Here is a 12955-nt window from a genome sequence, read left to right on the forward strand (position 1 = left end):
TATTATATATATAATAATGTAATATATTACATTATTTATGTAATATATTTCTCATGATTTTTTTAAATTGTTTTGCATTATCTTAGAAGATGATTTAATTATAAAACACCTTTTAAAAATCACCTTTGGTGCTTTTTAGAAAATATTTAAAATTTTCTGTCAGTATTTTTGTAATGTATTGTATTTCCATCTTACTTTGGGTAAATGTAAATTGAGTATGTTAATGACTTTTTCCCATTCATTTAAAATTTTAAGTCTTTCTGTGTTAAAATATACATTTTAAAACTACACTGTTTTATTTTGATAAGTATTATGGTTTACCTTTATTTGAAACTACTGTCACTATTTTCATGAGAATCTTCCCTCCACCCCCTCCTGTGTAGGCAGTATATATTGCACCCCTAAAAGCCCTAGTACGAGAAAGAATGGATGATTGGAAAGTCAGAATAGAAGAAAAACTTGGTAAAAAGTAAGTTCTTACTGTTTTCAGAATATGTACTTTGAATAATCTAAAAGGACCAACAAATAAAAGATTTGCATAATACTTGAATACTTTTACAATGATTTCCATAGTCTTTTAAAGGTATTGTAACTACTACTAAAATGTTACCAACATTCCCATTGTTTTAAGATTGAAAAGTGTAATTTTGAATTTTTTTAAAGATTCTTTTTGCCCCGATTTCAGTATTTCTCAACATAGTTATAGACATTCCTCATTTTATTTTACTCTTTTATTTATTTTTTAATAAATTTTTTTATTGGGGAACAGTGTGTTTTCCAGGGCCCATCAGCTCCAAGTTGTCCTTCAATCTGGTTGTGGAGGACACAGCTCAGCTCTAAGTCCAGTCGCCGTTTTCAATTTTAGTTGCAGGGGGCGCAGCCCACCATTCAATGTGGGGATTGAACCGGCAACTTTGTTGTTGAAAGCTGGTGCTCTAACCAACTGAGCCATCCCGCCACTGCCCCCCGAAATCATTTAATGAGTACTTTTATTGTCAGGATAATTTTCTCCGAATTTTTAAAACAAAAGAAATAAATTTTGTTTCTGAAACAAAAGAAATTTTTTTTTTCGTATCCTTCAGAGTAACTTCCAAAAACTGCTTAAAAGTCATTTTACATTTAAATAATGTACCAAATGATAGAAATCCCTATAAGAAAATGACTTTTAAAATATATATATTGCACAAGGTTATTCATTGTAGTACTGTTTTTTAATAGCAAGATTGCACGTAACCGTAGTGTACAGTAGAGTATTACTAAATAAATTATGGTACATTCACACAGCACAAAATATTATATCACTCTATAAAAGAAAGAGCTCTTTATATATTGAAGGAATGACTTCTAGAGATATAAGTATTCTACCTTTTGTTTTTAAAAAAATGGTGAAAAGTATAAATATATGATTGCTTCAGAATGAGAACTGGGTAACAATAGACATGTTACAGAGACTATTCACTACATATTCTTTGAACCATATGAATGTATTATATTTTCAAAATAATAACCAAAAGTAAAAATGAATAAAAATAAGTAAAAACTTTGTGAAAACTAAGCTAGGAGGAAATAATCTTGCCCTTTTTTTGTTTGTCAAGTGTTAAAACAGCTATAAAAAATATTTAGCGATTCCCTAAAATTTTGAGTTAGCTTCCAGATTTCCCTTTTTTTACTATAAAACTGGGATTTGCTCAGAATGAGGGGGCACATACGTATTTGCCCCAGCTTTCTTCTTCGTGTCCTAATATGTTTGAATTTGCCTTTAATTTATATAGAAAATTTCAATCTAAGAAATGAAGCTTACACATATCATATTTTAATGAATGCCTCCTTTTGTCTTTTTTTTAATTAAAGTTTATTGGGGTAACAATTGTTAGTAAAGTGATATAGGTTTCAGATGTGTGGTTCTGTAATACATTATCTATATACCACATTGTGTGTTTACCACCCAGAGTCAATTCTCTTTCTATCACCATATATTTGATCCCCTTTACCCTCGTCTACCACCCCACTCCCCCCTTACCCTCTGGTAACCACTAAACTATCAGCTGTGTCTATAAGTTTTTGTTTCTTCATTTGTCTCGTTCCTTTGTTGTTTTCAGTTTTATATACCATGTATCAGTGAAATCACATGGTTCTCGAAAAAGTGGAGGACCTCCTTTTTTCTTAAGTTAACACTTTGCTTCATTAGAAAGGTTTTTGTTCCAGCATATGGAGAAAGAGATGTGAGTTCATCTCTATAATCCCATAGGGCAGAGATTTTGTAAACATAAAGCAAAGTTTGACGCTTTTCATAGCTGCATAAAAGTTAAATCGTCAGTGTTTTGATTTTATATGTCCTTCATTTTATGAGGGGAAATCTTAAAATTCTTAAGAAACATATTTTGGACACAAATCACAGAAAATTTCAGAAATCGAAGGGAGATAAAGTAGTTTTAAGCACTATAAAATTTTATTTTGAAAGATATATTTTGCCTTTCCAAGGTCACATTACCTGAAAAGTTAAAGGGATTCGTTTTATTCCCCTCCAGAGTTATTGAGCTAACAGGGGATGTAACTCCTGATATGAAATCCATTGCTAAAGCTGACCTTATCGTCACCACACCAGAAAAATGGGATGGAGTCAGCAGAAGCTGGCAAAATAGGAACTATGTAAAGCAAGTCACAATTCTCATCATAGATGAGATCCATCTACTCGGTGGGTACCACTGGATCTGAAGCCATTTTACAAACTTCAACTCATACTTGCATCAGCCAGCATCGGGATTTGTTGAAATGATTAAAGTATATTATTCCTATTTCCTAGGGGAAGAAAGAGGTCCTGTTCTAGAAGTCATTGTCTCTCGAACAAATTTCATCTCATCGCACACAGAAAAGCCTGTTAGAATAGTTGGACTATCTACTGCGTTAGCAAATGCCAGAGACCTTGCTGACTGGCTCAATATCCGTCAGGTGTGTGGAAGATGGATAAGCAGGCATTTGTGTGGCTTAGGTGGCCACATAAGAAAGCACTGTAACATTATACACTTACATGTCCAAACTGAAAATGGTTTCTCTTTGTTTGTTTAAAGTTTATTGGGGGGACAATTGTTAGTAAAGTTACATAGGTTTCAGATGTCCAATTCTGTAATACATCATCTATATATCACATTGTATATCTGTCATTTTTACTCTAGATGGGCTTGTTCAACTTCCGACCATCGGTACGCCCAGTTCCACTGGAAGTTCACATTCAAGGCTTCCCAGGTCAACATTACTGTCCTCGTATGGCTAGTATGAATAAGCCGACATTTCAGGGTAAGCGGCGGATTCTTGGAATGAATAGCAACCATTTTGTATAGTATCCTTTAATTGAATTCTAAATAATTTGGATTTCTTTGAAAGGGTGATATTGTTCCAACTTCTACAAATATCTAAAACTGTTTACCTCAAGTGTTAAGAAATATAAATATATGTCGAATTAACTATTGGAAGTTAGATTTATAAATGATAATGTCTTTGTAGTAGAAAAATGTATATAATTTTAAAGAGTAATCAAATCAATCTAAAATTTGTTAAGGTGTTTTTGTATGGTAGTAGCTTGAACAAATGATAAATAGAAGCCACAGTAAACACCAAATCACACAATCTTAATTTTCATCAGAAACCATAAAACTTACAAATTTCAGTACTTTTTTTGCTTCTGTTTCTGTGTTGTGTTTTTTGTTTTTACCTTTCTAATAAATTAGGCAAGCAGGAAAGATTTAAGAATAACACTCTTATTTTATAGAAACATGTTTGGGCTGCATAAGGAATATTTATTGTATCAATTAAAAATAACATCCAGAATAAATTCTGTAATGTGAACTGCTGTTGATTGCGAGGTAACAGTTGTGAGGTGACTTTTTAGCTGCTGTAATTAGCCTTATGACAGAAGCAAAGTATTGATTGTGAACTAGAGACCAATCTTGGCAGTTCAGATTATTTACACCTCCACAGAAGCATTGTACAAAATCACTAATGAACAATAAATCTGCCGTGAGCTGTTCAGGCACACCTGTTCTTGCAGCAGCAAAAATCCATTAAATGTTGAGGTTTAAAAAAGAAGCAGATTCATTCACTATTATGTGTACAAATGATACCAATATTGTACTAATATGTGTATTTAAAACTGTGTACCTCTAATGTGATTTATCAAAGCATTGCCATTTGCATTCTGTAATATTTTGATAAACTGTGAGTGAGAAATAAGATAAATGAGTTATGTTTCATAGTATGTATTGTTGAGTTTCTCATATCTGTCTATTTAAGGAATGTCTGTTTGCATACCAGTGATTGAGATGAAGCATTTTCTGTTATGTAAATCAATAGTAAATAACTGAAATACTTACACTTCTCTAAATATAGTATCGGTACAGCAGATATCTTTATAAACTGTTTCATTATACTTGTAATATATTTCTTCTTATATATTTGTACTACATTTCTTTGAGTTTGGAAATGTGATTTTATAATAGATTTATTTCTCACTCCTCGGGTATGAATATAGTCAAGGTCATGTCAGTATTTCCATTATTAACCTTGTTTCTTAGCCCGTAAAAAGAAATTCTACAGCTCACATTTCGAACAAGAATTTACAAGCAAGTTGAACTTTTTTAATAAAAATTTTAAATATGTCTGACTGTTCTAACAGAGCTAGTAGACATAAGTATATATTCTACTTGTGTCCTTTTATTAGTAGTTTGAAGTCTCTGGAAATCTGATTTCCAGTGAGGTCAAATGACTTTTGTGGCTCTTTTAAGTATTTTCTTTTTCAGTCTTGTTTTCAAACTACTCATCTCATCTTCTGTGTGTCAACTACCCATGTGCCATCACACAGATAGAGATTCCGGCGTGGTATTCTCTTCAGCTCTCTTCTGCATTCTCTTATCTTCCCACTTGAAACCTTACACATATGTGTTTAGGAAAACATTCTTCTGGCTTATCTCTTACTAGTTTATTGATAAAAACTCTCTTAATGTTGCATCTACTGGTAACAGGGCAAAAATAAAAGGAATTTTTTTTTTTTGGTAGCTTTTCTTAGAGACTTTTTATCACCTGTGCAGCACTTGACTCTCTCCACATCCCAGAACCAATTAACTCTGTGATATCATTTCTTATGTAGGCCACAACACAACTCGGAAATAGAAAACTCAACCTAAGATTTAGTATCTACATACAGCTATTAATGAAAAGTCTCAGCTTTTAAGTGTCTCCTTTCTCAGCAGCTCAGAACAGAACCGGGAACCTACAAAGTTAAATCTTGCCTATCCCAGGCAATATAGTTTCTTAGGTAGGGCCAGCTTCCTTTCCTTTACTATTCTTTCTAAAATATGCTGTCTGATCCATCTTGTACCTCAAACAATGCTAAATTTCATGACCAAATTAAGAATTCACTTAAACCATTTACAACATCAGCTTTCATTTATCCATTTGATATTCTAATAAATTCAGATTCCAGTGTAAGTGGCTTACCATTTTATTTTCCACAACTTTTCAACAGCAATTAGAAGCCATTCTCCAGCCAAACCTGTTTTGATATTTGTCTCATCAAGACGTCAAACTCGTCTTACTGCTCTGGAGTTGATAGCCTTTCTGGCTACTGAAGAAGATCCAAAGCAGTGGTTGAATATGGATGAAAGAGAGGTAAGCAATATGGTTTTTTTCTACTTCGTATATGTGTCAGGTTAGTTTGTGTTGTAGTATAATGGAAATTACATACCGGGGGAGCCAAAAAAATGTATGCACATTTTAAGAAAGGAAAAAACTGTATTAAAATTACCCAGATCGTAACCACTTTGAGCAATTCTTGTAATTGCAGAAGTCAAATGGGACTGTATTCATCTTTTGTTATCAGTATATATTGAGTATTAAAATTTTAATCCAGTTTTTTCCTTTCTTAAAATGTGTATACATTTTTTTGTACACTCAGTATTTAATTATGTTTAGTTTTAATCTGTGCTAAAAGTTTAGTGTAACATTACAGAAACTTGGGGAAAAAACACAAAAGAAGAAATGCATAATACTGCCACCTGAACACTATTAATATTTTTGTGTATTTTCTTCCAGTAGTTTCCCTCTAAGTACTTATTTTCTATATCCATATTTATCCCTATATTTTTCCCTTTAACATAATCACGTGTTTATTTTAATATTCCACTAAGTTTTCATAATACTTGAGTGTTTACTGCCTTCAAGGAACTTATAATTGATTTTGTAAAATTAAATTTTTGTAAAATATATAATACTATGACCATTTTCAAAGATTTAGAAAACTAGTATGTAAAAATAAGCCTGTTTTTAACCTTTAACCAAGTAGTAACCATCATTAAAATTTTAAGCAATTGTAGTTTTGTCTACATAATTATATTCTATGTGACTATTCCATTATATTTTCTAAGATAATCATGCATCTTTATTATTATACAATTTCTTTAGAATTATTTCTTCTTTTTTTAATTAGTTTTAGGTGTAGAGAACAATATAATAGTTAGACATTCATCATTTGTATCCCTCACAAAGTGATAACCTCCTTTCCCCCCAATCTACTACCCCTCTGACATCGCATACAGCCATTACATTTCCACTGTCTCTATTCCTAAAGCTGTACTCCACTTCTTGTAACTGTATGTATATATATGTATATATATATATATATATATATATATATATATATATACTGTATATGTATATATATATATAGAAAATTGTAGTTGACGTTCATTATTGTTCAGCTTCAGCTTCAGGTGTACAGTGCAGTGATCAGGCATCTACATCTTCCCTGAGGTGGTCTCCCTAATGAGACAAGTGTCCTTCGGATACCTTACAAAATCTTTACAACATTATTGATTACATTCCCCAAATGGACTTTCGTATCCTCGTGGCAATCTTATGGTTACTGATTTTGCTTTCTAACCCTTCACCTTCCCCCTTATCCCCACCCCTCCTCCCATCTAGCAACCCTCAGTTTTTTCTCTATGTCTCTGAGACTGTTTTTGATTAGTTCGTTCATTTATTCTTTTTTTTAAATTCCACATATAAGTGAGATCATATGGTATTTGTCTTTCTCTGACTTATTTCATTTAGCATAATGTTCTCTAGGTCCATCCATAGTGTAGCAAATGGTAAGATTTTATTCTTTATGGCTGCGTAATACTCCATTGTATAAATGTACCACAGTTTCTTAATCCAGTCGTCTACCAATGGGCATTTGGGTTGTTTCCATGTCTTGGCAATTGTGTATAGTGCTTCAATAAACATAGGGGTGCATAAATTTTTTCGAATTAGAGTTTTGGATTTCTCCGGATAGATTTCTCGGAGTGGAAGTGCTGGGTCATAAGGTAGTTCCATTTTCAGTTTTTTGAGATACCTCCATACTGTTTTCCATAGTGGCTGCACCAATCTGCAATCCCACCAACAGTGCACAAAGGTTCTCTTTTCTCCACATCTTTGCCAGCACCTGTTGTTTGTTGATTTATTAATGATAGCCATTTTGACTGGGGTGAGGTGGTATCTCATTGTGGTTTTTATTTGCATTTCTCTAATGATTAGTGAGGCATTTTTTCATATGTCTGTTTGTCATCTGTATGTCCTTTTTAGAAAATGTCTCTTCATGTCCTCTGCCCATTTTTTAATTATGTTGCATGTTTTTTTGGAGTTGAGTTGAGTGAGTTTTTTATAAATTTGGGATATTAACCCCTTATTGGATATACTGTTGGCAAATATCTTCTCCCATTCAGTAGGATCCCTTTTTATTTTATTGATGGTTTCCTTTGCTGTGAAAAAAATTTTTAATTTAATGTAATCCCACATGTTTATTTTTTCTCTTACTTCCCTTGCCCAAGAGGATATATCAGTAAAAATCTTACTCCAAATGATGTCTGTAAAATTTTTTCCTATACTTTCTTCTAGGAATTTTATTGTTTCAGATCGTACATTTAAGTCTTTAATCCATTTTGAATTTATTCTTGTCTATGGTGTAAGAAGGTGGTCCAGCTTCATTTCTTTTTGTATGTGTCTGTCCAGGTTTCCCAGCACCAGTTATTGAATAGACTGTCTTTACCCCAGTGTAAATTCTTGCTTCCATTGTCATAGATTAAATGGCCATATAGGCATGGATTTATTTCTGGGCTCTCTATTCTGTTCCATTGATCTATGTGTCAGTGTTTATGCCAGTACCATGCTGTTTTGAATACTGTAGCTTTGTAGTGTAATTTGATGTCAGGTATCGTAATACCTCCCACTTTGTTCTTATTTCTCAAGATTGCCGAGGCTATCTGGGGTCTTTTATGGTTCCATATAAATTTTAGGATTATATGTTCTATTTCTGTGAAAAATGTCCTTGGTAGTTTGATAGGATTTGTGTTGAATCTGTATATTGCCTTAGGCAGTATGGACATTGTAACGATACTAATTCTTTCTATCCATGAGCACGGTATGTGTTTCCATCTATTTGTATCTTCTTTAATTTCTCTCTTCATTGTCTTATAATTTTCTGAATACAGATCTTTTACTTCTTTGGTTAAATTTATTTCTAGGTATTTTATAGTCTTTGAAGCAATTGTTAATGGGATTGTTTTCTTAATTTCTCCTTCTGATATTTTATTGGTATCTACAAATTCAACTGATTTCTGAATATTAATTTCATACTACTTCTAATTTTGTACCTGCTACTTTACTAAATTATTTATCATTTCTAATAGTTTTTTGGTGGAGTTAGAATTATTTATTTAGTATAGAGTTCTAAACTTAAAATTAATGGGTCAAATAATATGGACATTTTGTAACTTTTCATATAACATTTACACAATGGAGTATTACGCAGCCATAAAGAAGAATAAAATCTTACCATTTGCTACAATATGGATGGACCTAAAGAACATTATGCTAATACTTTCCAAAAGGGCTATACCATTTGAATGAAATCTTACCATTTACTACAATATGGATGGACCTAGAGAACATTATGCTAGCTCCTTTCCAAAAGGGCTATACCATTTGATGTGATCACCACTGATGTATGAATTATCAGCAGTATATGAGAGTGGCAGTTTTACTACATTTTTCATTTGTTGTAATTTTTTGATATATTATAAATAAATGTCCCTTATTTTAATGCTTTAATGTATGCTTTGACTTTTGTCTACTTGAACATCTTTTTTCATATATGTGTTTACTAATTGTCTTCTTTTTCTCTTTTTTGTTTCTTCATTTGTTTGGGCTTTATCTGTTGCAGGAGAGCATTTTTCATATATATTTCTAGGAGAGCCTTAGCAAATTTAAAAGAAAAACACATACACACACATCTAAAACTTTATATGATATCACTTTTTTCCACATATATTTATTATTACATACACACACACACACACACACACACACACATACATATTAATTCTTCAGCTGCCTTGTTCGTTAATTTTTGCCAGTTCATTGGCTATCTTTTTATTTTACTAGTTTTTTACAGTGGAAGTTTTTCATTTGATATGGTACAGTCTGTTAATATAGTTCTTCGTGATTCCTTCTACTACTTCTAACTATAGATATTCCCTCTCCCTCCATTTCCTTTTTTATACTTTTCCAGTTGTTTTTTTTTGTTTTTTGTTTTAATGTTTTCCTAGTTGGAGTTACAATGAAAAAAATAGATGAAATCAGTAATAAAATTGTTGCATTGTCTCCCTCCTCCCTCCATATCTCCCCTTTCTCATTTTATGCAGCCTGAAGAACAGTAAAATCAGTGTTTGTAACCCACTAGTATTGCAACAGTTTGCATTTTCCCCCCTTCTACTTCTCATGACTCATTTAGGGTTAGTAGTCCTGTTAGATGGTACTGTATGTATTACAGCGATATGTTAATAAATATTAGTTAACTATTATTAGTTATAGAATATTATGTAATTAATATATAATAGTTAATATTTCAAAATGTTCTTGCATAGGACCACAGATTACATTATTTACTAATAAGTAGCTGACCTCAAAATTAGTTTCATGTAAAAGGTATCACATGACTCCTTGACGTAGAGTGAAAGCAATCATTTTATCTTTCAAGTTTCATCATTACTTCCTTAATGTTTCATATATGTGTATACCAAATATTTATACAAGATAATAATTTAAGACCAAAATAATTTTGTCAAAAGCTTTCTTGTTCTATGCTATTTAATTAACATGCCCAAATAATCAACCTGTTGTGTCTACACAGTATCTTGACTTAGGGGGCAAATGCTGAAAAATAGATATATGGAATATTGACAGTTTAGTTTATGTGCAGCATCGATCTAGGCATTTTTTTCTCTTTTGTTTTATTCCTAAAAGTGTTCCAAATGGAGACTTTTCTTTGAAGTCAAGGTACAAAGTACATACCTATTGAACACACTTTGGGATGTTTGCTCGAAGTACATGTATTAGCACATGTGTGACTCACATTCACTTCAAATGTGAACCTCATGTGCTCTTCCCAGCTACAGTACAGCTCTACTTGTTTGGTTTTTTTTTTAATTTTAGTGTATGAGACCTAAGGAATTATGGACAGTCCAGCCATTGTATAAAATTACTTCTCTGTTTTGTATTTTCTTATTAGCACAAAGTTTTATCACAAAGCCTAATTAGAAAACCATAGAATTTACTTGCATGGCTTCTTCTGTTTTGTAGAGTTTTACTGCCATAATAGGAGAGTTAGAAATTATGTCATTTCGTTTCACTAAGTCCATCCCAAGACTAAGACAGCCCAGGCTTTGTTTTATTCCTGCCTCTAAAAGCAATTAACTTCAAAATAAAAATTTCAAAGGGTTTGCAACTGATTACTGTGTAAATTCAATCGGATTATGCCAAACCTATAAGGCAGGTGCTTCCATTGTTGAATCCCCTAAAATAATTGACTTAAAATAGGAGGACTTTTTAGTACTTTAATCATTGCATAAAATCCTGGGCTGGAAGCTGAAGTGCTATTCCAGCTGCTGCTCCTTGTACGATGTCCAATTGGTGTTCTGTGGCAGAACATAGGGACTCTGAGTAGGACTCAAGTGTTGACAGCGGGAGTATTCGAAGGAGGCAGGGGAAGTCCAGGAGCAATTATCCTGGCAGCTATGGAGCAAAGTGCCTATGGAATAGGATAGCATCAGAATCATTCTGCAGTTGATTGGCAGTAAGTCAGGAAGTGTTCCTAGATATGGAGGTGGAAGGAGAGGGGAGAACAAGAGAAAGAAAAGAAAGCTAGCACAAATCCGAAGATGGAGAGAAAGAATATGACTTAGAAAGAATTTTATTTCTTAGCAAAGGCAAGACAAGCTATCCATCTATCTTCTTAACCCAGTAAACTCTCAAAGTAAAGTATTAGGACACAGAAAGACCCCTTCAAGTGTATCATTGATGTGAAATCACACTGCAGCATAATGAAGCTCCAAAAGTTATCCCTTTCATATTTGCCATTATGAATACTTCTCGCAGTGATTTCAGAAGTTTGTGGGCGTATGCTACTGTGCCATTTGGATTCTGAGTTTGACAGCCACCACTTCCACCGTTAACCTCAGAATATTGTTGGGTCTTTGTATCATTCTGTCGAGCTTCAAATCCAAGACAGAAACATCAGAGTGTCTGAGCTTCAGTCTCTAGCATGCAGCAAGAATAGGGAATATCTTCCCCTCTTTGGCCTCTCTTGTAGGAGATGTTCAGACACTAGCTGTCTACAAATAGCAAAGGTCCACTACATTCCTTAAACTGACCAAACCATTAATCCACCATTCTCTGCATCACTATACTTTAAAAAAATAAAAATAAAAATTTCTCCTAAAAATTGCAATTCTCACTCATATTTTCCAAATCCATGCATCCCTCCCCAATGGAGTCAACCAAAAATTTTATCATTGACTCCATTAACCCTGGATCTCTTGGTTATATCCAGTCACCCTCTGATTCTTTTGCAATTTCATCTCAGTATTCTCTAGCCAGTGGACTAAATTATAAAGCTACCCACAATCAACACAACATGTTATGTTCAACAGTGGAGGATAGGGAGAGGAAAGGGAAACAAAAATTGGTTAAAATATATAAAGTACATTAGCTAAAATAAGTTAGTGCATATATGAGATTGCAAGGAAACAAGGGCAGAAGCCACAGGATTTGTTTCTGCACCTGATCAGGGCGTCAAACAGATATTTGTGATTTATATTCTCTACTATCACCTACACTTCTTCAGCCCCTAAGCTAACTAATATTCTTTATCCAGTGAAGTAACCAAAGCCCATATTCCTGAAACATTGGATTTTTGTATATGCTTAATATATAGGGTTTTGTTTTGATTAATTTTTCAAATGCATACAGGTGTGAGAAGACTTGTCTGGGGTCCATCCAGGTTTTTCCTTTCCTTTATTGTATACCAACAGCTCAATTTCATCAGGATCAAGCACCTAAATTACCCTATGACTACATTTTGCTTGTTCACCCCATAACATGAGAGCCCCAGATGGCCGTATGGCTTTTTCAGCTTCCAAGTAAATTGTTATATGTCTTGGTTATTAAGCCTCCAAGATAGCAGAGCTAGTACAGGGAAAGGAAATAAAAATTTTTCAAGTGGTTCATTAGCTATGATTGCAGAAGACATCCATACACACTGACTACTTGGTTCCTGGAACTGTATACTCTGGCAGTGAGAAAAATAGTATCATTTAATGATTACTAGTTCAGAGCATACACCTCATCCTACACGATAGCACTCCAACCTTGCCAAAGTAATGCCTCTCAGCTGCCACTCTGAGTCATTAATCTATAAAACCAGGTCTTTCTGGGTAATGAGGGATATAATAAGACCAGCAGATCCCACAGCATTCATCATCTTGATCTTTCCCTGTGAAGTGAGTTTCTCAGTTAGAAACATTATTATATGGGATATCATGGTGATATATAAGACATTCAGTAATCCTACTTGAGGCTACTGGCAGAA

The 12955-nt window shown here is 33.3% G+C and overlaps 1 protein-coding gene across 2 annotated transcripts in view; it reads left to right on the forward strand.

Annotated features, from left to right (window-relative positions):
• The window catches only part of ASCC3 (activating signal cointegrator 1 complex subunit 3), a 303631-nt gene that overhangs the window by 205633 nt on the left and 85043 nt on the right, over positions 1-12955 (forward strand). Inside the window, exons 26-30 of one of the 2 annotated variants that reach the window (XM_081040509.1) lie at positions 384-469; positions 2529-2695; positions 2804-2949; positions 3174-3294; positions 5519-5661. In XM_081040509.1, coding sequence (XP_080896635.1) covers positions 384-469; positions 2529-2695; positions 2804-2949; positions 3174-3294; positions 5519-5661 — 663 coding nt within the window. Of the gene's footprint in view, positions 1-383; positions 470-2528; positions 2696-2803; positions 2950-3173; positions 3295-5518; positions 5662-12955 lie in introns of those variants that run through there. The other variant, XR_013992773.1, reaches the window with a different exon arrangement.

The sequence above is a fragment of the Rhinolophus hipposideros genome (genome assembly GCF_964194185.1).
Source record: "Rhinolophus hipposideros genome assembly, chromosome: 3".
Lineage (NCBI taxonomy): Eukaryota > Metazoa > Chordata > Mammalia > Chiroptera > Rhinolophidae > Rhinolophus > Rhinolophus hipposideros.